Consider the following 25,447-nt stretch of genomic DNA (forward strand, 5'->3'; position numbering starts at 1 on the left):
CTATTAGAAAGAAAAAAGTTTTACCAGTAATGTTTATATGATGCTTCCAAGCAGGGCTGGCTCTAGTAGTTTTTCTGCCCTAGGCAAGGTTGACAAATGCCGCCCTCCCCTTTCATTGCTCTTTCAAAAGTAAGTTACTCAAATACAAATCGGTAATAAACAAGGAAATACAATCCTGATTTATATCCCAGCCCTAACATTTGTTTTCCGTGATCGAATACTCCAGATAGACTGGTACATAAAAAGTAATCCTTTTCCCTCATTTGTAATTTAAAACTAAGTAAATAACCTACCATTTTTTAAAACAACGGCAAGACGGGTTTCCAGTCTCTAAAGAAGTAGTAATTGTAACAAACATCTTAGTTGAGTGATCACCTAAAATTTGAGATTGAGCTCACGAAACACGAGCTAAACCTGCAGAAATAAGGACTGCATTTTGTAGTTGAGTTTTCGGGATGAAAATATCAAATCAATAGAGCATTAAAAAAATGATGTGCATTTCTCATTCCCTATTGACAGTGCACAAGTTTTAACTTCAGTTTAAAGTTGAATTCTGAACTATTTTCTGCATATCAAAAAACAAAAACACAATTTAAATCATCTTTTTTAACATTACAACAGCTAGTCTTATGACATTGAAACATAAATTAATGTTTTCAACAAAAAAACAAATAAATAAAATCTATATAAATAAAACAAAGAATAGGAAAAATAGGGTCACATATGAACCTTTTTTTCAATTTCTTAATGTCTCAAAAAATATTATCAATTTTTCAAAGCAAAACTGCCTGCATGATTAAATAACTTTTTCTTCACATCCTGGATTTTTTTCAGATTTTTAAAAAATATATTTCTTCACCTTATGAAACACCTTTTTATTAAAAAAAAAAAAAAATATATATATACAGTGGATTCCGCTTAATTGGACCACCGGTTAATTGGACCAGCCGCTTATTTGGACCAAATCTTAAAGAACCAAAATAAATTCCATTACACAAGCCTAATATTTGCTTATTGGGACCAAAAATCCGCTAAACCGGACTAAGAAATATGAGAACAAATTGGAAAAAAATTAAAAATTGCCTGTTTGACGCGAGTTTTAAGTGGGTCAATGAACCTAATAGTTAGTGCAATAAAAATTAAAAATGGTTCTTGGCAATAAAAACAGGAAAAAATGTTTAACGAAACAACCATTTCATAGCAGCACTGTTCCAGTGGAAATCAAAATTTCAATGAAATTTCAAATTTCTTCAATTTAGTGGTAAAATACGCAATTTACATTTCATTGGAAATTTTCAATGACTGATTTGTATTTTTAGCAGTTATTTTTTCACTCTTACATTTTTAATTACTTTTGGTTGTTGAATTGAATCAATATCGGCAACTGGAAGGAATGACTAAAACCATATCGGTCTGGGATGAATGTAAAAAATTCATTCGCTTTATTTTAATTTAATTTGTAATGGAAAAATTTCATAAACAGCAATTTTTCTTCTTTGTATGCTTACCATATATAATGGGGCTCACAATAACCATGAGGGCATTTATATGTTTTGCTTATAACATGTTCAGTCAAGCTACACAGGTCCTGTTCGCTTAATTTGGTCCTAATAACCAGCCGGTTATTAGGACCAAAATGATCCCGTCCCAATGTGGGTCGTACGCCAAAAAACATACTTAACATACATACATTTGCCGCCCTTAATTAAAGTTAGTTTCTAGTTCAATTCCAAACTGGGTTTTGCATATCCAAGCACTGGTATACACTAAAAGCTAACTGAATTTCTAGTTGAATTCCCAACTATGTTTTGCATATTCAAGCACTAGTATACACCCTAAATTATTATTTTTTCAACATTAAAGCTATGTATCTTATGGCACTGAAACAGATACTAAAACTTTACCAAAAAAATTTAAAAAAAAATTCAATTTCTTAATTTGCCATTCCTAAAATCTGCCGTTTAGGTCGCCTACCCCTAGAATCGGGCCTGCTTCCAAGGGGAAAAAATAGATTTTAACAGCAGCTCCCATTTTAAAATCTGAAACAGGAATTCAATAAAACAGGGTTCACATCTCCAATTGAAAATCAAATTAATTTATTAATGACAAAAAAATAGTCTCTTCCCTTTAAAAGGTATACAAAAATGACTTATTTACATAATGGCGAATGGGGGGTGAGCGAAGGATCACTGCTTGCTCTGGGCAGCTTCTTTCCTAGCCGCATCCTGTAGCAGCTGCGTGTCCACTTCGTCTGCCGGCAGCTGCACGTATCGCACAACAGATCCCCGGATGAAGCAATTCTTCACCGAAAGCTGAAAATATGTTTACATATATTTACAAGATGCAAGAAATATATTTACAAGATTCAAAGAGAATGAAACCTTAAACACGACAAGCAATTTTTGGCAAAGTTCGAGTAAGTTTGATGTTGCCATAGTTCCAAAAAACAAAAGTAGCTTATTACAGGAATTTGTCGATATATGTCATGATATATATCACGAAATATATCCGATATTTACTTTGAAAATATCATGACATTTTGATATTTTCAATATTTATTTTTTCAACCATGGTATTTTCAATATTAAAATTATATTAATCATAGTAATATTGTTCATTAAAAAAAAAGTTATGTACTTTATTTTAAAGATGTATTAATACATCATTAATATAACAAAGTAATATAGTATTCCTTGTTTATTTTATATTCATAAAATAATAAGAAATAACAAATTTAATTCATTTTAGAAGTGCTTAATTTAATAATAAACGTTGGTCAGAAAAAAAGAAAATGTCTTATGATTGTGCACCAACTGATGTTTAATTTTTATTTCTCAATCATATTATAACTATGGAAAACTAGCTAACAGAAGAAAAATGAGTAAAACAGCTAAAGCTAAATTAATTCCATTAAAATAGATTTAAATATCAAATGAAATGTTATATATAAATAATAACAGAAACCTTAATTTTAAGTCTACATATTGTAATAACAATATAAGAAAATAAAGAGTGTTTTGAAGTTGCATTTACTATTTTGAAAACTTGATTTTGTGCTGATTGAAAATATCGGATATATATCAAAATATCCAATATATATCAATATATTGGATATTTTCGACATTTTGGAAAATATCATGATATTTTTGATACCTGGTTTATTATCTATTGAAATTAAACATAAAATAAGCCAATTTAAGGAAATGTATGTGAAATTGACAACTGATTGTCAAAAATATCAAAATATTAACAAAACAAGATGCAAAAAGATTGAACTCACAAAAACAGGAAGCAATTTTTCGGGATGCTGCATATCGAACACAAGTTCAGAAAATTGCACTGATGAAATATTCTTGAAAAATATTTAAGCACAATTCAATGATTTTCTACCAGTTTCAAGCACTAAAAAAACTTTCAAATTTTTTTTTTCTAGATTTTCCAGCACTTGAAAATGAAATTTTTATTTCAAGCACTTTTTGAGATTTTTCAAGGACGTACAAAACCTGAAGAAATATTGGTAGCACCCTGCTTTGATTGACATGGTAACTTCTCTCCCAAACATCTCCACTTGCTAGATTTCTATACTGCAGCGGTTGAAGGAGGAGTAATGACGTCAATCTGAAGCGAAATACCATGGGTAACAGAAAAAAGGTGCCGTTGTTGCGTGTTTGGGCGTAATGAAACAATATAAAAGCGTACTAATCGGACCAAAATGTTAAAAAGCGGTCTAAAGCAGACTTTACCCTAAAAAACGGAATTTGGCGGGAAAAGCGGACCATTTGGGAGCCCAGTATCAGTATTGACAAACAGATGATCCTTTTTGCTGCCATAAAATCATTCAACAGTAAGCTTTGTAGAAAACAAAGTTATTTTCGGCTATTTTTTTTTTAAAATTAGATCTAGCTCTCAAATTCTACTTGACTTTGTAAAATTCTAAGGCAAAAGGGTCATCTGCAATGCAAGATAATTAAGATTCAAAACAAAGGACTTGTGAGCGGATGCCTTGGTACAAGTATCTCAATGTTATATCCACTTTATGAACTCAACATTCATTAAAATGATTTTGCTCTCCAGCAAAATGTACAAATTTTAATACACATTAGTAGGTCAAAAATTTTCAAAAAATATTTTTGTGAATAAGTGGATTTTAAAAATTCTTTTCGTGACAGTGCTGATTTATTTCAGCTTAGAACTAGAAAAAAGGAAGATTTTGCTCAATTTGTCTGCCATTTTTGAAATTATGACTTTTGATGATTTTTGAGGAAGTGATCAGATTTTCAAAATACAGTACAACCTTGATATCTCAAATCTCTCGGGACGGGAAAAAATTTCGAGATATCGAGTTTTCGAGTTATCAAGATTTAAAAAAAATTACACTACTAACTCTCACATTTACACACATGTATGCTATATGCATTTATATATTTACTACTGGACCACATTGAATTACGATCAATAAAATAGTCTTCAATATTTCACTAGATTTGAAATTTCATAATTGTCAAAAGTGCACAGGATGAGATTTTGAAATGAACAAAAACTTCAACTTTGTTTTTTTCACCTAAAAATTTAAAAAATATAATTTTATCTTTAACCAGTAACCTCACATTCAAAAAGTTCTCAGCAGCCATTTTGTAGGAGTTAAAAAAGCTGAATGAAGAAAACGAGGAACGCATTTTCCGTTTTCGCTCGAAAACTGACGGACGAAAAATCAAACCCCTTTCCTCAAAGTGGACAACATGTTCAAAAGAAATGCACAAATATTCTAAATTCTGGGGAAAACACTGCACCTCCTTCATGCCAACACTCCCCCATTATCTCCCCCCAATCCTCTATTTACAAATTTCCAAGAAAAGGGATGAAAAACGTTAAGCAATTGTCCCTGGAACTGGTTTTACTACAAAAATTGCCGAAGCAAAACGACAATTGAAACTTGCTTCTGTGCAAAAAATTTCGACATATCAAGGATTTTGAAAAATAAATTTCGAGATAACCATGGAAAATACATAGGGGTTTTTATAGAAAATGCTGGGGAAAATTTCTGTTTCAAGACATTAAGGGTTTCGAGATAAGGAGGTTCGAGATATAGAGGTTTGACTGTACTTAAAAGAATATGAAAAGTTTTCCCCCCATAAATACTTTCTTACTCAAGTGCAATTCGAAAAATGTAGTGTAAAAACCAGCTTCCATGTTCAAGTGTATTTGAGGTATAACCGAAATATTTCCCCGAACAAAACTTAAACCAGATATTTTCACTATTTTATTCTTATTGAAAACTAAAGAAACAAATACTGACAAACTCTAATGCAATTTTTTATTGAATGGCATTTATTAAAGCTGCTTAGAGAATAATTGACTAGGCGAAAAGTGCGGGAAAAGTGCAGGTTGCCAGATTTGCAAATTTCCTGAATAGTCGACATGGAATCTAGAGACTGTTAAACGGAAGACCATAATTGGGCTGAAAAAATTTAAAAAGCAAATTTCCATTGATATTTAAATTCAATGCAAAAGCAAAATTAACAAACATCATGCTCGCAAAGCCGAAAGCTTTAAAAAAGCGACGAAAACAAACTTTTCATACACTAGTATAAAAACACACTATTTACGTTAATAAATATTTTCTTACCCTTCTTTTTTTTTCTTTTTAAAACACCATCAAATGATGCGGTGTTTTTACTTTATTAAGATCTTGAGAATGTTTTAAATTTTTGAACAATGAAATGGTTCTTTTATTTAATATTTTGAAATTCATTAACCTTTCACAACTGTTTTCTTCATATTTTAAGATACATTACTATTTTTTTATATACAATCGCCAAATAGTTTTTTAGCAATCCATATATCCGTGATAACGGTGGGCTTCCCCCCCCCCCTCTTCAGGATAATTAGTTTACTGTATATACTTTGTGAGATGGTGTCATTTTTACTAAATTATTTTTGTGAAGGTACCAATTTTGCACTTACAATTCTTTTCCAGTGAAAGTAACAATAGAAAGAGGTAAAATTAGCATATACAGTCAGACCTCAATAAAGGTCACCCGCATATAAGGTCACCCCCCACATAAGGTCAATTTTCTTCAGTTCCGGCTCATTGAATAGGAATTCTATGTTATGAATTATCTGATATATTGTCAGGTCTTGAATACCATAATTGCTTATAAGGTCACTTTCGCCCAGGGTTGGTCGAATTGGACCCAATTGGGTTGGACCCAATGTTTTTTTTTGAAAAAACCCATTTAAAAAAAAACCATTATTTAGCTCACTTTTGGGTTTTTTAAAATTTTCTGAGAAGTTTTTTAAAAAATTAATTAAAATACTTTCACAATTAAAACTTTTTTATTTGTTCTTCACCACAGACAATGAACAACAAAAAAAAAAAATGAATTTTGAACTTTAATAGTATTTCTTAACTCTTAACAGCATTAAAAAAATACTTCAAAGATTTTAAATAAATGTATTTAACTTTTTTCTTTAACTGGTCAATAAATATCTCAAATTATCTTGACCTAATCCTGTCACCTCTGATTTTCTCAATATTTGTAGATTGTACAGAATAAATTAATCTAGTTAAAAGGCTTTCATGTGAATTATTTTCTGCTAACCAACGCGTCACAAATCTCGAATAAACCCAAGGTATATTTTTTTAGAAATAAACAGATTTTTCAAATGGTCGACAGAAAACAGAACAGGTACAGTATTTTCATTATCTTACGAAAAAGTTTAATATTTCTTACTCTGTAGACAGAAATAGAAAAACAGGCAACATAAAATTCAAAGAAATGTCTTGATTAAGCTGGAATTCAGTAAAAAGGGATTTAAACTACTTGAGGTTCTACAGTAGTTTTGCATAACAAAATGAAATACAATAAAGTAAAATGCAAAAAAAAATGTAGTAATTAAAAACGAACAATAGATTTTATCACTCGAGAAGTGACTTTGCCTAAACTGTTGGGTAATAATGAAAATTAAAAAATCTGAAACTTCACCATTTTTGGGTTTTTTCGTCTTTTATACTTTTCTTCAGAAAACGCTGAATTTTAACTAGTTTCCCAGCTTTTTTTACCCGAAGACAATTTTTGCACTTTGTCCCTATATTTACGCTACAATATGCTACAAGTACCCCACATTTTCCCTAAAAAAGACAAAAAAAACCCACATTTATTTAAAAAAACCCAACTTTAGTTGGGTTTTTTTTGGGTTTTATTTAAAAAAAAACCAAAAAACCCTGGGTCTATGGGCTTTTTTAAAAAAAACCCGGGTTTTTGCCAACCCTGCTTTCGCCTGACTTTTTTGAGGGATTTCAACTTACACGGACTCAATTCCAAGAATTTTTCGTGGTTTGCGACCTTTTATCGGTGAAAAATTATTTTTTCTACTAAGGTAGAATGTAATACAAGGCGGATATAACGACTGAAAGGTTGACAAAGCAGAAGCACTCGCTGATGGCATAAATATCATACAACATTTTTTAAAATGATATGAAAGAACTAATTTTTTTTTCTTCTCAAAATACAAACCTTATGAAACACTACAAAAATTAGAAAAATTGTACCAATCCTGTATTTTGGATTATTTTAAATAACATTAGTTTCACATCAGTACTTTACTCAAGCATATTTTTACACAACTTTATTCCGAATGAAAAATAAAAAAAAAATATTTTATTAATTTAACTCAATTAAGAGTTATAAAAAACAGATATAGTTTTGAATGAACTGAATTTTACAGACAATTCGACCATATACTTGCTTATCATATGAATCGGTTATAAGGTCACATAGCTTATAAGGTCAGTTTCGGAGAGTCCCGAGGGGTGACCTGATATCGAGGTCCCACTGTATTGGGTATTTTACATGATGCATCAGATGCTTTATTTCCATCACTGCTTGTAAAAATCCAATCCAAAATTTAACCTCTTAAACATTCAAAATCACTTACCATATGGGGATATTTCTCTGGGTCAGTGACACTGATTTCAGTTAATTTGATGTTCAGATATTGGTCAACAGAATGTAAAGTTCCACAGATGCTAAAGAGAAGAAAATAAATCTTGTCATTCACTGTGAACAATTGAAAACATAAAGACACACAAATACAGTTTTTAGAATATTTCTTCAAAGGTTTGAACTTTTATCCAATAGCAGTTTTTAGAAATTAAGAGGTTTCAGAGCCATGGTTTTATTTTCAGGTAACATTTAATACTGCTAAAAATTTCATGAATGACTTTATGTAAAGATGAACTGATTTAGTTCATTTTTTAAGACATGACTTTTTTTTTGTGTGTGTTTTGTAAACTTAAATGCTCAAATGATTGCACAAACTTACTAAAGGTACATTTTGATAAAATTTATTGAACTAAAAACATGAAAAATAATTTAATGCCAAAAGCAACTATTAGTGTGTGAGAATAAACACTTGGAAGTTCCAGGATTCTTTTTTAAAATTGCTAACTCAAATAAATATTAAGTGAAGTGACATTCGAACGTTAACAAACTTAAAATTCCAATTTTGAAAATAAATGAGTAAAAGAACTTCTTTTAAACAGGGTTGGCAAAAACCCGGGTTTTTTTAAAAAAGCCCATGGACCCAGGGTTTTTTGGGTTTTTTAAATAAAACCCCAAAAAAAAAACCCCAACTAAAGCTGGGTTTTTTAAAAAGAAATGTGGTTTTTTTTTAGGGAAAATGGGGTGCTTGTAGCATATTGTAGTGTAAGTATATGGACAAAGCACAAAAATTGTCTTGGGGTAAAAATACTGGAAAATTCAGCGTTTTCTGAAGAAAAGTAAAAAAGACAACGAAACCCAAGAATGGTGAAGTTTAAGATTTTTTAGTTTCCATGATTACCAACAGTTAGGGCAAAGTTACTTCTCGAGTGATAAAATCTATTGTACGTTTTTAATTACTACATTTTCTTTTTTTTTTGCATTTTACTTTATTGTATTTCATTTTGTTATGCAAACTACTGTAGAACGTCAATGTAGTTTAAATCCCTTTTTACTGAATTCAGCTTAATTAAGACATTTCTTCGAACTTTATGTTGACTGTTTCTATTTCTGTGTACAGAGTAAGAAATATTAAACTTTTTGTAAGATAATGAAAGTATTGTAACATCCTATTCAGTTTTCTGTCAGACAGTTTGAAAAACCTGTTAATTTCTAAAACATATACGTTGTTGCAGATTTGTGACATGTTGGTTTGCAGAAAATAATTCACATGAAAGACTTATAGCTAGCGTAGTTTCTTCTGTACAATCTACAAATATCGAGAAAATCAGACGTGACAGGACTTAGTCCAGAAAATTTGAGTTATTTATTGACCAGTTAAAGAAAAAGTTAAATATATTTATTTAAAATCTTTGAAGTATTTTTTTAATGCCGTTAAGAGTTGAGAAATACTATTAAAGTTCAAAATCCCTTTTTTATGTCCATTGTCTATGGTGAAGAACAAATAAAAAAGAAGTTTAAATTGTGAAAGTATTTAAATTATTATTGTTCTAAAAAACATCTCAGAAAATTTAAAAAAACCCAAAAGTGGGTTAAATAATGGGTTTTTTTAAATGAGTTTTTTCAAAAAAGAAACCCATTGGGTCCAACCCAATTAGGTCCAATCTGGCCAACCCTGCTTTTAAATGTACGAATAAGAGAAAATAAATTTCATGAAAGGTTATTATTTTTGTCCTTAACACCATTAAAGCAAAATAAAGAAAATCAAGCTGCTTTCTGTTGCTTGTAGGTTGTCCTTTTTAGGAAACATATTTTCCCTTTTATTTATTTCCCCCTTTCTTCTGCCTACTGGCAGTGCCTAGCACTCCATAAGTATTTTAGGAGGTGCTCGAGCACTGCAGCACCCCCGAAGTCAGTGCCCCTGATCTGTTCTGCAAGTCAAGCTGCCTTAAAGGCCCTGTATAAGGTTGCAATGCAGGGCCGGATTTAGAAGAGGGCAGGCGGGGCTACTGCCTCGGGGCCTCCACAACAAAGGGGCCCCCACAGTAAAATTTTTATAAAATATCCTAACTTTCACGGGTCGAAAATATTGGATATATACATATACGAGACACGTTTTTAAAGTAAATTCCGTTTTAAAATAAAAAAAGAACGAGTACAGATAGAGCAAAGAAATTTATTGCACAAAAATCTACCACCCTTAAGCTATATTTTGACATTGCTCCCGTGATTTTCCAAGCATTTGTCATAGTGTGGTACAAGTTTTTGTATACCTATTCGTAGAAAATTGCCGCCTGTATACTCAATCATGAGGTAACACGTTCTCTGAGCTCATTATTGCTGTTGCATCACAGATCACCTAGGAAAGACTTTAGATGTGGAAACAAATGGAAATTTCTGCGAGCAAGGTGGGGGCAGACCAGAGGATGTTCAAAAATGTCCCAGTAAAATCCCTGTAAGAGTCCTCATGGTTGACTACACAAGTGGAAACTTTGTAGGAATAGGTATACAAAAACCTGTACCACACTATGATAAATGCTTGGAAAATCACGGGAGCAACGTCGAAAAATAGCATAAGGGTAGTAGATTTTTGTGCAGTAAATTTCTTTGCTCTACCTGTACTCGTTCTTTTTTTTATTTTGAAACGAACCTTACTTTAAAAACATGCCTCGTATATCAAAATATTTGAATATATATCAAAGTATCGGATATTTTTGAAAATATGATGATCTTTTCAAACCCTCATTAGGGGCCTCCACTCCTTTGTTGCCCCGGGGCCTCCACACTTCTAAATCCGGCGCTGTTGCAATGGCATCCCACATAGCTTGGGAATGTTATGATATGCTTTACCCTCTTGCACATTTTGATAAGGTCACTCTCTGTTGAGTACCTGGGCATTCTGGCGTCAACGGTTTCGGAAATGGCCGATGACCTTGCTAGGAAAGTTTATGATATTCCTTTTGTTGGTCCTGACCCACTATTTGGGATTTCAAAGAAGGGCTGCCGTTTTGATATTTTTAAGTGAAAACAATATCGTGACTGGTGCAACTAGGATGGGCAATGTTAGGCTAAGGAGTTTATTAGAGGTTGCCCTAAAAGTAAGAAGGCAAAGGAGCTCTCAAGTCTCAATAGAAATAAGACTAGGATGGTCATTGATCCACTTATTACTCATTGCTCTAAACAGTAACGGGTGTCGTTAATGATCCAACCTGTACAGGTTGCTTTCATCTAAACCTTCTGACAGCCCAGAGTCATGCGTAAGATACATGAAATTTTTCCTCATAATTTTTTTTTTGTACTAACTTACCATGTAAATCAAGTGCCCCACCTTCTCTCAATGCATAGCTACCACCCTGTGCCTCCTACTGTTTGACAACAAACATTTAGTATCAGAAAAATAAGTGTAAAACGCTTTTGAAACATGCACACTAGGGCGTGATGAGACATTCAAAACCATCAGAGTTAAGGAAACTGTTACTCATACCTTATGTGATAGTGAAGTGTTTCCTGTTGATGTACATTTGAGTATCTTGGTCGTATTTACTCGAACCTCCAGAGATTTACGAAATCCCTATCAGATGTTTGCTGAATTTTAATGGTGCACCTTAAAACAGCACCGTGCTATAATGGGTATCAGTAAGGACCCAATTTGCGGAGGTTACCTCTTTAATGAGGAAAGTATTGCTCACACCCTGTGTGATTGTGAAGTGTTTTCTGCCTATAGGTTTAAACACCTTGGTCATCGTTTGCTTGAACCGTGGGATGTTCATGATATTCCTTTTGGGTGTTTGCTGAATTTAACTTCAGCTGCTGATCTGTTTTAAGACTTCTGTTTGGACACGAGTACAATAGACCTCTGGTCGCAGTGCTTGGTTCGGTTGAACCCCCCTTTCATTTCATTGCTGTATTTTGCTTTAGCTACAGGACTGTTTTAGGACTTCTGTTTGGGGAACTAGACCTCTGGTCCCAGTGGTTAGTTCGACTCGGTCCCGGGAGCAGAAATTGCGAGACGAGCATCGCAGATTTTTCAGCGGCCTGCAGATAATTTCACCAAAAAACAAAAAGAAAGAAAAAATTAATAAATAAAAGAAAGAAAAAGAAATACAACTTGGCAAAAAGATCGTTCGGAGTTCGTTTTTTTCACCGGAAAAGCGATGGATGCTTCAGCATTTCAGCTAGAAACATAGTGGCCATGTTTGGTCATTCATAAGATCGAAGTAGATGAGATGCTTAAGTGCTTACATTTTCCAAAACGAAGGAGAATTAGATGTTTCATTTAACTGCAAACTAATAAAAATGACTTTGTGCAACAAATCTTTTTTTTTTTTTTTTTTTGGATTTTTTAAAATAGTTTTCTTGAGAAATGAAAAATTTTATGTTTAAAATTTCACTTTATCCTCATTGCTTTGGACGCAAAAGCGCTAAAAACTTTTCAATTTAAGTGTAGTCTCAAGAGGATTTTTATTTTTAAATTATTTTTTAGCAACAAATTCAGAAATTAAGATCTTAATTTTTGGCGTAGTCGCCATGTTTGGTCATTCCCAAGATGTTGGTACACAAGACTCTTGAAGTGCCTACATTTTCATAAACGGAATTGGATGTTTATTGCAATTCATGCTGTTGAAAATTGTGCAAAATATGCCATTTTTTTCGGATAATTTTTAATTATTGTCTTGAAAAATGCAAAACTTTATCTGTACAATATTATCCCATATTCATTGATTTAGAGGCTAATATCAGGGCCCAATATAGGCTGATTTTGCTACCCTTTTTCGGTACCTTCACAAAAATCTTGTTTTGAAATAGGTACTTTCACAAAAATCAAGTAATAAAATCAGGTAGCTTCACAAAAACATCGAAAATTTCAAAAATTCGCATTTTAAAAGATAAAATTTGGTACAGATGTGATATATCCCCCCCTTGGCGAGGATAGAAATTTTAGCTCATTTCGAAAATCGCCAACGTTGGCGATAAAACTTTTTCCGGTAGCCCTAGTAACCCTGCAGAATATGCCTGGGAAGTACAGATGTGAACTAATTCTTTTCGCACGTGTGTCCGTGGAGGTAGGTGCACATATGTTCCGCTCTTAGGGGGATTTTACGACTTGGTGTTGTTTCGTTCAATATACCTTACAGGAATGCTTATTTTGTGTTAGTTTAAATTCAGTAGTTGTGTTTTGAAGTAAAAACATTAGAAAATGCCAGTTTCTTCAAACTTGAAGGTTAATTAAAAGTTAACTCCAACGTGGTGTGTATCTGTAACGTGCCATTGGCATATGATGTTTTGTTTTAGACTGAGTGTGAATATTTATACCAAAGATAATAGAACTAGTGAAGATTGGACACTCGACGACCGGTTTTTACGCATGGCAAGGAAAACAAGCGTAAGTAGAATGAAAACTGGTGCTTGAAAAAAACTGACATTCAGAGCTATAGCCGCCAAGTTGAACTGGAGATTCTTGGAATTGGCGCAAAGGTTACAACACTAAGAATTCTTAGAAAAAGTGGGGAGAAAGGACGGGGATACTAACCACCGGTTTCAGTTCCCGCAACAATGATAACAAAACCTAATTGATTCCAGATTTCCTACGGAATCTTGAAACTCAATTTACATCCTCTTCCCATTCTTTTGAAAATCTATTTAACGGGACGCTGATGAAGCGGCGATGTGTTCTTCATAATGCCATAGAAAGTCTAAAGTACAAATACGTTTGGAGTGGGCTGTCAAAAACTAAAACTAAACAAAATAATTTTTCTACACGCCCCTTTAATTCCAACGCTTTTTCTTATTAATGCTTTAAGTTTTTGCGAACAAACAAAAAAAAAAAAAAGAAAAAGAAAAAAATATGATGTTGTGAACTACTAAGAATTTTTTAATTTTAAGTTCAAATTTTTTCTTCTTGATCAAATCAAACTGTGCCAAAAAAAAAAAAAAAAAGATGCAGTAATAGATCAAATATCAAAATATATTTTAAACAAAAATCTTTACTCACGTGTATTGGCAACGATATGGTTGATGGCAAGCATAGAGCGCAATTTTAATTCGCTTCTTGATTATCACAACGTGGAAACGTTGTGAAAGATGCGGCAAACTGCATCATTTGTGACGCCATTAAAACCACGCCTTGTTTGAAAAATCGGACATTTAAAAAAAATGATTAAAAAATAAGTGTTGGGAAAATGAAAGTATTTTCTGGGTCCAAGTTATAGTTTTTGCTTATTCTATCGATTTCAGTGACTACAAGTACTACTTTTGACTGAAGGAAACCACCCCATTTGTTTGTGAAAATTAAATAACCACGTCAAACAGACTGAATTGCAGATTACTGCAGACTCGTGTTTCGGCGTTACAATGGACGGCTTTCTCAATGCAAAAGAAATGAGCTTTTGGTTGAAAAGACACCCGACAAAAGAAACCTAACCATTTCTCCGATGTTTTTTCAAACATAAGCTCATTTCTTTTGCATTGAAAAGGACATTCATTTGTAACACCGAAACACGTATCTGCAGTAATCTGCAAAGTGTGCTATTTGGCGCTGTTATTTCTCATTTTACTTTTTGCACATAAGTATTTATTTGACTTATAGTTCGTTTTTTTTAACCCAATTAATATACAAAGTAAAAGAAAAATAAATTGAAATAGAAGAGATCTAAAAATTCAAGAAAGTTACATTAAGATTTAAAATGAATCAGTTTTGTAGACATTTTTTTTTTTTTTTACGAGAAATAAATTTTTAGGTAAACACGCATTTGTCTGTGTGTCTTTTAACCCAATCTCCTCTGGATTAGGAATGTCTCAGGTCGAAACTGGTCTCGTTGGATATCGAACATCCAGAGAAAGCCATTCCGCTTTGGGCTTTCAACATCCAGTCTTGAGAATATCATGAACCCTGTATGTCCCGAGGACACCAAGGAGTAAGCATTAAAATTACCAATCGTTACGCGCCACAAGTGGCGAGCGGAGGTTGGCGAACAAAACGAGCAGGGAGTGGAGCCCCCTAGTACAAAATTAACAGGAGTGAGAATTTAAAAAATAATTGTAAATTCATTCAATCTAACGAATTTGTCGCCCACTTCACAGTGAAAATTGAAGGGAAATCTTGCGAGATAAAAAATTTTAAGTAATGTAGTCGATGACTGAGAAGTTTTTTAAACCTTATCAACTTCTGCAAAATAGTGCAGCGAAGAGGAGAGCAAGCGGGGGGATCATCCCGGGCGCCAAAATATGAGACGGCTCCATAAATTATGGGTTTCCTGATATAATAATGGTATACCTGTGTATAATAATATAGTTTACATTTGAGAAATTTGTGAAAGTAATCTTTGTAAACAGTGGCGTAAATAGGGATTGGCCGGAATAACTCTCTCCAGGGGCGCAACAGCGAACGGGATGGAAATTTCAAAACGTTATTCCCAAAAAAATTTTGATTTTTTAAAACTATTTCATAGACTTTTTTTTAGAAAAAACAGTAAAAATAGAACTAAGGGAGTGTGGGGGTTAGTTTGAGACCCTGCTCATTGGATTTCTTGTTTCTACTAATGGTTTTTATCGCGGCCGTAATTTGAATTCAAGACCTCAAAATTCAAATGAATGCCAGGAAGAGTGTTTCGAATTTCTATACTTTGTTACAAAAGATGGCTTGCTTTGGCATTTTTCGCACTTTACGACTTCAATTTGAAAAATTTCCTTCGCTTAGAATTACGATTTCGTGAAATTTGAAAGGAAAACACACGCACACGTATGTACATGAATTGCGTAAATGTTAATTAATTTGTTGATAAATCTAATTTGGAAAAACATATTTTTAAGTTTAAAATTTCAGTTAACATTTTGAAAAATTTCATGTCACGCAACCCCGTAATTGTGGATGAAACCTACTTTTTTTTTTTTTTCTTTTTAATCACAAGACTTTCAAAACTATTTTCATAATTCTATACTTACGCTTGCTAACATTAACTCCATACCGAACTGCCTTGCATTCAAATTTCAAAGGATTGAGTTCATCTTCAGGGTGTAAATCAGTATTTCAAAGTGCAGTAGCCGTTTGCGTGAAATCTTCCCGCGTTTGTCCACAGCTTTGCTTATCTGCCTCATTGTCACCAATTTTTCTTTGTTATCTCCTATTATTGTCCTTTCTCCTTCGCAGCCGAAGACAGCGCAGAAGCAGGGGCAGAAGAGTTTTTCCTACCCTGGGCTTCACACAAAAGAATCTATAAACTCTTATCGTCGACCGCACTAATTTACTTCCTTCACAAAAAAACTTCTTAGGTGTTCTCATCTCATAGGAACATTGTCAAGTTAAGAGCCTGTGTCGAATTGAAATCCCATGTGGTGGAATAGCAGAGGAACTTCCAAACTACTGAATCCGATATTAAAAAAATAGCAACACATCAGTCACAAAAAATCATCTTGGGAAAAATGTGCTGCAAAAACGCGAGAATCATGTTTTTTACATTTTTTACTCAGAATGTATCAAGGAGCTGAATTTGGCACATCTTGGTAACCAGATAATAGCCTAATCAGAAACTTGGGGCCCGGTCCTTGGAGAGTCCCCGGCTCGAAATCGGTGCAGTGTAAGTTTTATAAGAGTTTGGGGGGGGGGGAGGCAGGGGCGTTCACAGGGGGGAGAAGGAACACCTGTTGGTCCGAGCCTGAAGAGGGCCCAATATTTTTATGACTAGGGGTGAAAATACGGGTAAACAATATGGAGAGGGGCCCGAAAAAGTCATTTGTGACGGGCCCCGAAATTTCTGTGCACGCTCCTGGAGGAGGGAAAGTCTACCAAACTGATAAGGGACCTACCTGCCTTGACCCTGGACGACCCAAAATTGAATTTGGAAAGATAGCAGAAAGTCCTATTTAAGGGTCTAAATTTCAAATATGCTTTGTAGTTAATGAGAACTAGAATTGCTTTTTCTGTGTTTCTTCAAATTTTCACTCGTTTCATAGTTTCAAAATTCAGAATTAAAAAAAATTGTTTCTTTTCCTTTACTGACATGAGAAATTAAAAAAAAAGAAAAACTTTCTTCTGTTTTACGCTACAAAACGTTCCGGATTTCTAGAGGGGGGGGGGGGGGGGTTGATGGTCAAATTCTTTTAGGAGTGAGCGAAATACATAAAGTTCGGAATAACACATTTGAATACTGATAATCCGGTAAATATAGAATTTATAGTCCCCTTGAATAAGCAGTAGTCATCGTTTTAAATAATTTATCTTTGTATAATATAAAAAATTGAAACATTTAAGTACTCGCTCACGTTCTTTTTGAATCATTTATTCCTATAACATATGCTTTATTTATTTATTATTTTGTTTTTTATCATTTTATCCTGAAAATGAAATTTTTTTCTTCGAAATTAATTCAAATATTAAAATGCTGAAATACCTGTTGTAACAAGATTAGTTCGTTAAAAACGCATTCCTGTGAGATTCGTTTCATACTTTTCAGCAGTATAAGTGTTGCATTTGTCCCAAAGAGCCGATGAACAAAGTTTCTTAACTGTACAGTTGCAAATAAAAATAACTCATGAAAGGTAGGCTAAATAAAGGGAGGAATTATATCTACGTTTACTGTTACAGTAGAATGCAACATTTCTACGGCTCAGATACCAACGCTTGGGCGCTGGGATGGATGGAGAATGAGAAAAAAATCTATTTCTATTGCTTTATGTATCCTAATTTAATGAGATTTATAACAACAGCAGTTTGATAATTTTAATGATTATTATTAGTATTTTGTTTCACTTTTTATTTATTTTTTGAAAAACCTTCGCCAAGTCATAGGACATAACATGAAAGAACGAAATTAGGTTACTAAACTTTATAATGAAGGTATCCTTGAATTCTATGCCATGAAAGGAGGAATAAGAAAAAAAATCAATTGGTTGTCGATTAAAGATCCGATTCGACTGAATGTAAGAAATTAAACATAAATAGAAGGAAAATAAAGAACCATATGTAACTGCGGATTTCAGAAATAATTATTATTTAAAACATTGTTTTTTCCAGTTGTACTTAGAAACCTGTTGGAAAGATAAAGCACGCAATAGAACACGATTTCTTAATAGTAAGCACAAGAATCTTACGAAGTAAGTCGTGTTATATGCATTAAAAAAATCATTAACATATTCTAACAAATATGCATCAAAAATACCTAAAATATTAGCGAAAAATTAAAAAATATGCATTAATAGTACTTTAGTTTCGTCGATAATTTTATCTGAACTGAATACAAAATACTTAGCCATTCTATTTTTAAATTATTTGTTATTCACGCGATCCAGGGCCGGATTTGGAAGTGTGGAGGCCCCGGGACAACGAAGGAGTGGAGTCCCCCCCCCCTTTCTGATATATCCATAATAATATTATCTTGTGCAATCATTCTTTGTAGAAATACCAAAAAAAAAGAGGATATTTTGTAAAAATTTTATTGTGGGGGCCCCTTTGCTGTGGAGGCCCCGGGGCAGTTGCCCCGCCTTCCCTCTTCTAAATCCGGCCCTGACGCGATCAATATTCGGTATTAAACAGGGGGATACGAGGGGAGAGTCATGGGGATCATAACCCTTTTCTAACCGTCCGCAGATTATAAGCGCACGTTGTGTTCAAACACTTTTTCCTTAACTTAAATACATTATATTTTCATCTTTTTCTTTCTGCTAGTTTGACATCTTGAACTTAATTGTAATGTAATACAAGATTTGTTGACATGAAAAAAATAAAAATTATAATGTGAATAGAGAAATTATAAAATTTATAAGTTAAAAAATTGTGACAAAAATGAAAATACATCTCTGCATTCGCTTCACAAAGTAAATAAATACAAAGTCAATGAATTAAATAGAAATAAATAGGCAGTAAAAAAGGAAAATAAAAGTAAATAAAACAGCAAAAAAAGAAATGAGAAAGATCTTTGCATCTTCGTAAACAGTCTGTTATTGATACAACACACTTCTGTGTTCCTTTTGCTTATTTACTTGCTTTCATTTTTTCTTAATGACCCTCTCTGAGGCTTAAATGCCCCCTGTTAAATGCCCATATAATTACCACCCTTCGCCAGAGGGAGGGGAGAAGAACTGATTCAAACACGGCACACGGCGCACGACGCACAGTGGCTGAACTTGGCGATTAATCGCTGCACACAGTATAAAACATTTTTTCCTCCAAAATTCAATCGCCAACACGCCTGTGAAGTTTTTTTTATGTGCTCAACGACTTTCATTGAAGTGGGAGAAAACGCGAAAGCATTGATTTCTACCGGAGTGTCCAGTCTTATGCGAAGCTATATGGTCTTTGTTTATACCATGTAAAAAGGTAAGTTCTTTATTTTAGAATTCAAAAAAAAAAACCTCTCACTTCAAAATTCTTTGTTTTTACAAATCCTTGAGGGGTTCTTGTAGTATACATAACTGTGATCATACTCCGACTGTAATGTATACTAACAGTCGGAGGGATAACTGGCGAGCCCTCGGTCTCATAGTACTTTCGTAATGAGACCGAGGCAGGGCCGAGGTCTCATTACGAAAGTACTATGAGACCGAGGGCTCGTATCCCGGAGAAATGATGAAAAAAAAATTAATGCATTAATTTCGACTTGTAATTAATACAATAATTTATTTCATTGTATTTTAATATGTTTACAAAAAACCCCGGCCCTGTACATTTTTGAAGCATATATTCGTGATGCTTTTTGTTGTGCTTTTATGTTGTTTTTACATATATTGTGTTCTGAAGTGCTTTGATCATGTTTTCTTATCTGGTTTTTTCCTGTTGGCGCTAAAAAAGCATCGTTAAGAACGATGTATGACATATGTCGTCATACATCGTTTTCTTGGCGACACTTTCTTGGCGCCAACAGGAAAAAGTCGCCAAGGGTGGGGTATATCACATCAGTTCCTAAAATTTGTTTCTCTGTTTAAAACAAAATTTACTTATAACAAAATTCTAAGCAAGTTTATATGAACAATCGCTTAAATAGCAACCTTTTTGTGGTATTTTAACTAATTTTTAGCTGTTTCTCACCAAAGTGTATTTATGCAATATTATCGCAATCTTTTAACATGTTTTGGGGAACCACATTTTTCTCACTATTTCCAATATTGTACACAGTACATAGCCCATTAAGCTGAAATTACGATGGTATTTTTGGTACTTCTTAGGTTTTTAGCTCCCCCCCCATTCCCAAAAAACAAAACCTGTTAAAAATAATACTAGATGACATTTACTTTTCAAACTAAAATTTCACTTGTTCTACTTCTCTTTTACAAAAATTAGGATGCCTCTAAAAGTTCACAAATACAAAACTGATAAAAAAAAACTTTCACAAAAATAGAATGATGCAATACTTTCACAAAAATAGGTAGCGAGAAAAATATCCTGGATTGGCCCCTGAATATGCAAAAAACCGACTATTTCAAGGATTTTGAATCTCTCTCTATTACTACTTTACAAATTAAAAACATCTATTTATAATCATTGAATTTTTCGCGTTGACGCCATGTTTGGTCATTCGCAAGATGGAAATAGACAAGACTATTACTTGCCTTAGTTCCCCCCCCCCCAAAAAAAAAGAATTGGATCAAGTTTTGAGCAGTTTACTTCAATACAAACTATTGAAGGTAGCAGAAAATGTACAATAAGTCATGTTTTTTTCAAAAATTATTTTCATGAAAAATGAATTATTAACTGCACAATTGTATTTGACCGTCATTGCTTTTGAAGCTCTGCTATAAACCAAAACATTCATCTAAAATGCAGTCTCCTGCCAACTTCGCATTCACTAATTTATTCATTTTTTGAAAAAAAATTAAAATTCCTATTTTAACTTGAATTTCTACATTCAAATAAATATGAATTGAATAATTGTTTTTCATAGTGTGCAGAGTTCTATTTATTTTTATGAAAGTAGAAACCCCCCCACCCCCCACCCTTTTTATACTTTAAAACTCGGCGACGGTGGGGGCCACTAAGTTTTTCCGGTCTAGTGGCCACTGGCCAGTTGGAACATATCTGAATCTTGACCTTTCAAGGGACTTGTGTATTTTATGAAAACTTAAAATAAAACTAATAATAATGCTGCAGATTATTTTCAACCGTCCAAAACAGTGTCACAGACTGGCTAGAAAGTTTCTGCTACTGGGGACTCAGCCCCCCTTTCTTTCATTTTATACTTAAAATTCATTTGACATAAACTGTTTTTTTTTTCTGGTCTCTTACTAACTTGTCGATTTCTCTATCACACACAATGAATAATATTTTTAAACCAATTAAAAGGTATAGCACTCGAATAAACAAAACTACTTTGAATCTGCTTACCTCAAGTCATTCTTTAACTCAACTACTACATCTTTTCCCACGAGGGATTTGAAGAATGAATAGAATAGCTGGAAAATAACAATAAATACAATAAAAAAATAATTTTTGCTTTCATACAAGAATTCATTTCAAAATATAACAGAAACTAGTATATTATGGCCATGACCAAACTTTCTTCAAGATTAGTTAAGTTGTTGAGTCATGTAACTTGAGCTCTTTGCCTAAGCTTTTGCTATATAAGCCAATGATTGAAATAGCTCCCTCCATTTGCTAATTCTTGCTCTAAGGATAAAATAGATTGATACACGTGTTTAAAGAAAGAAGAATCGACTCAATGAGAGTGTGTTTTATATTTTTCTTACGTTACTATTTTGACAAAAAAGGAAATTGGAGCATTGAGTTGGAAGAGGGAGGCTACAGTGGACATCTGTCATGGTTTTTAAGCAGCGTCCTGAATTTTTTTTAGGGAAGTTAAATATTAATCAAAGTGACGTCAAATTTCAATTGCTCAATTTCAAAAAAAGTAAACATAAGCTGTCCCCCTGCCCTCTTTTTTCGGTGTACCTGCTGCCTATGGATGAAATTAATTGATATTGAAGCTACAATGATTGAAAATTATGCAATTGATGAGGTTAAAACTCTGATTATTAGACCAATCTAACTCCAGCATATTTCCCCATGAAACTGGCATCAAAGTCTCTTTCAAATTAACCTTCCTCTAAAAATTTTAATGCCGCAGTCTGTACCATGGACAGCCCACTGCCACCTTCCCCTGTATCAACACCTTTATCTTTTAAGTCCCAAAATTTTTCATAAGATAGTTGGAAGGGGAGAGGGGTGCAATTTTACTGTTGTTGTCATAATATGTGATTAAAACAGAACTTGAATAATTATTTACTTACCCTCTGACATTTATTATGATATATTTTTTAAATTTTAGGCAGAAATGATTGTGGGGAAGCACCGCGTTCCAAATTTCAAAGTGACAAAGAAATTTCAAATGACATATTTATCTACTTTACAATGTAATTCTTCACCTGACCGTTTGGATGTTTTTTTTTCATATGATACAAAAACTGCCTTATAGACAATATAATTGTAATATAGCTGTATTTGTGTTTGCTTTTAAAATATTTAAATATCTATATTTTATAAAAACTATATCTAAAATAAAACATGAAAATAAGTTTAAGATATTAGAAATTATCCAAAATTTAAGCTATATGTAGAAACATATAATGTATCAAGTGACATGTTGAAATGAAAAATGTTTCAGGAAGCAGAAAAGGGAGAGACACTTTTTGTCATGTCCATACAGACTATTTTTAACAAGGCAATTCTCTATCAAATCATTTTACTTGGTTCCGCAACAATGCTTATCACTTTCTTCGGACAAATCTCAACTGAATTGGTAACACAAACGAAATTATCTATATTTATAAAATTTAGAGAATTTCCTATAGACTAAAAGACTTATTCAAATACAAGGTTTTCTGCATTGTGTCAGCTTTGCTGCATTTTATTTTTAAAGGAGTTAAGAAATTTTTAATGCTTGAATATGCACAGCTTAATGAAGTGTAATGTAGTCTGATTTCATAGAAAGAGAGGAAAAGCATTATGCACTGCTTCGTGAAGAGTAATGCATTCTGATTTCATAGAAATAGAAAAAGCATTATGCAATATGCACTGCCTAGTGAAGAGTAATGTCAGGGCCAGATTTGGAAGCGTGGAGGCCCCGGAGTGGATGCCTCTAATCAGGGTTTAAAAAGATCATCATACTTTCAAAAATATCCAATTCTTTGATATATATATGAATATTTTGATATATATGTATATATCCAATATTTTCGATTAGAACTTTAATTGTAACTACACCCTGAAGTTACTATTTATTTTTTTATATTTTTATTATAATTTATAGGGGAGAAAAAACGTAAAATTTGCTGACCTGTGAAAGTTAGGATACTTTGCAAAAATTTTATTGTGGGGGCCACTTTGTTGTGGAAGCCCTGGGGCAGTAGCCCCGCCTGCTCTCCCTTAAATCCGGCCCTGAGTAATGTATTCTGATTTCATAGAAAGAAAAAACATTCAAATTGTTCAGTTTTTTTGCTGAGTTATGGTCATATGAAATCAGGTGCTTTGGTAGGTTCCAGGAGTTATCGATTCGTAACAAAGAACATTCCAAAGGTGCCAATATTGGAAGACAAGTGGGGCTCAAGCCCCTTAGAAATTAGAACTTCCTAGCTATTAGTACTTTTTCTTTGCAAAAATGTTAAAATATTTTTTCATCAGTCATTAATGAATAAGTTATTAAAAATTTCAAATTTTAATAAGTCTAATCTGTACTGAAATCGGTTTCCATGGGGAATTTTTTTTATGATAAACCATGGAGGAAATATCCGAGCCCCTCCCCCCTTTAAAATTTTGCATATGGGCACCCATGGAACATTTCATGAGTCGCAATGATCAGTTTCAGGGGATATTTCAATAATTGGGAATTTGGCACGGTCTTCAAATTTTTGGAGAAAATAATTTTATTTTTACAACCGTTTCCTCTCTTGCTTTGTGGTAACCTTATGCACCTAAATATTTTCCTATTCTTTTTTCCCTACTAATCTCGTATAAAGCTGTCAATAAATTTTGTAGATGTCCAGAGCAATTTAACTCACAAAATCGCAAATTAAACTTTGCGTAAAAGTTCTTTTATTTATGTTTGTTAACATTTTTCCATTCTTATGATTTTTTTTGCTTGTTCGACTTAATATAAATAGCGAAACTTCCACGCAGCTCTGAGCCTGTTTTAGTAGTAAGATTTCGATAACCGACTACTGAGCTTCTTGGCAATTTTTCTTACTGTTGCCAGATTGTTGAATGCCAAATGTCTCATAAAAATTGTTCAAATTCAGAATATTAAGCACTTTTGGCATGATTTTAAAAATCACTAAACTGAAGATAGTCAACTTGTCTAGTTTTGGAAGATTTCAATAGTTGACTTTCAATTTTTTTCAATTGAAGCCAAATTTTTTCCATGCTAAAGAGTTATACATTTATACTATTTTCGGGGATGCCGATAGTGGCGAATGAAATGACTGCTGCCCAAAATTTAGTTATTGCTCTAAAATCCCAACTATCAAAACACCCCCTTTTTTGTTTCACTGCAGCTATTGAATTGATATTTCTTTCAGATTTTGGAAAATAGCTGTCTGGTTAGAAAATGTATTTGCTTAAATTACATTTAAATGTCATAAATATTTTATTACTTTACAATTACGTGATTCTAAAGCTTTTTCAGAATATAAACCCTAAGTTTTCCCTTTTATTTATGTTTGCAAAGGAAAAATTTCCCTTGCGCATGCCATGCTGTCAAAAATTTGATGCCAATGGAAAGAGATCGCCAGATTCTCAATTATTAAAATCTCCCCAGTTACTCACAGAGCTAGTCGGCTGGAGGTTGAGCACACCACTGGTAATAAAATTAAACTTCAATTTCAAGGTTTTAAAAAATATATAAATTTTAAATTGATTTTTGGTATTGAAATTACTTAATGGCTTTGAAAACCAGTAAAAAGTTTACATTGAAAACAGACGAAGAACTGAAAAAGAATTCACATTATAAGTATTACACATGCGGGGCTGAATTTGTGACAGAAGTGCGGGGACCTTGTCGTCTGCAGACCTTATTTTAATGCGTGAATAGCATGAATTCGGTCTGCTTTGAAATAAACAAGATGCAGAGTTTAAAAGAAGCACAGAAGCTGAGACTTCATGCAAATTCAGCTCTGTATGTACGGGTTCATTTATGGTTTAGACAAATTTTAAGCAAAACCTAAAAATACAGAACACGTATATTTATTTTATAGAACCTAAAATGTTCCTTAACAAAAGCACAACGTTTGCACTTAAATAAGAAATAGGAAATACTTGTCTATTTTTTTCTTTTTTTACTAACCATTCTAGTTCAGTTATTAAGCTCAGACAACAAATTCAAGTTTAAATTCTTTCTTAACTCGAGTTTTAGCCGGCGGGAAACATAAACAATACCGAGTTGAGAGCTTCCACTCATATGCCTGGTGCTCTTTAAAATTATACAGAACAAGAAAAAGAACTTAAAAGACTGAAAATGACAACTTAGTTTTTATTTCGTGCAAAACTAATGAAATTATTTAGTATTCCATGTATTTAGAATTTCAGT

At 33.0% G+C, this 25,447-nt stretch overlaps 1 protein-coding gene across 1 annotated transcript; it reads right to left on the reverse strand.

Annotated features, from left to right (window-relative positions):
* Window positions 1-2,110: 2,110 nt before the first annotated feature.
* Window positions 2,111-25,272, reverse strand: LOC129222402 (U6 snRNA-associated Sm-like protein LSm2). The gene is made up of 4 exons (XM_054856908.1): window positions 25,205-25,272; window positions 21,256-21,323; window positions 7,939-8,029; window positions 2,111-2,312 (listed from the first exon to the last, which is right to left on the reverse strand). The coding sequence occupies exons 1-4, from the start codon at window positions 25,205-25,207 to the stop codon at window positions 2,187-2,189; spliced, it is 288 nt and encodes a 95-aa protein (XP_054712883.1). The 5' UTR covers window positions 25,208-25,272; the 3' UTR covers window positions 2,111-2,186.
* Between the last annotated feature and the right edge of the window lie 175 nt (window positions 25,273-25,447).

This window comes from Uloborus diversus, chromosome 5 (genome assembly GCF_026930045.1).
Source record: "Uloborus diversus isolate 005 chromosome 5, Udiv.v.3.1, whole genome shotgun sequence".
Classification (NCBI taxonomy): domain Eukaryota; kingdom Metazoa; phylum Arthropoda; class Arachnida; order Araneae; family Uloboridae; genus Uloborus; species Uloborus diversus.

Excerpts from the sequence above, each read along its gene's own strand:
- LOC129222402 (XM_054856908.1), bottom strand. Across the intron at positions 8,030-21,255 it reads GAGTTAAAGAATGACTTGAG|CATCTGTGGAACTTTACATT; the intron begins GTAAGCAGATTC and ends TCTTCTCTTTAG. Across the intron at positions 2,313-7,938 it reads CAGAGAAATATCCCCATATG|CTTTCGGTGAAGAATTGCTT; the intron begins GTAAGTGATTTT and ends ACATATTTTCAG.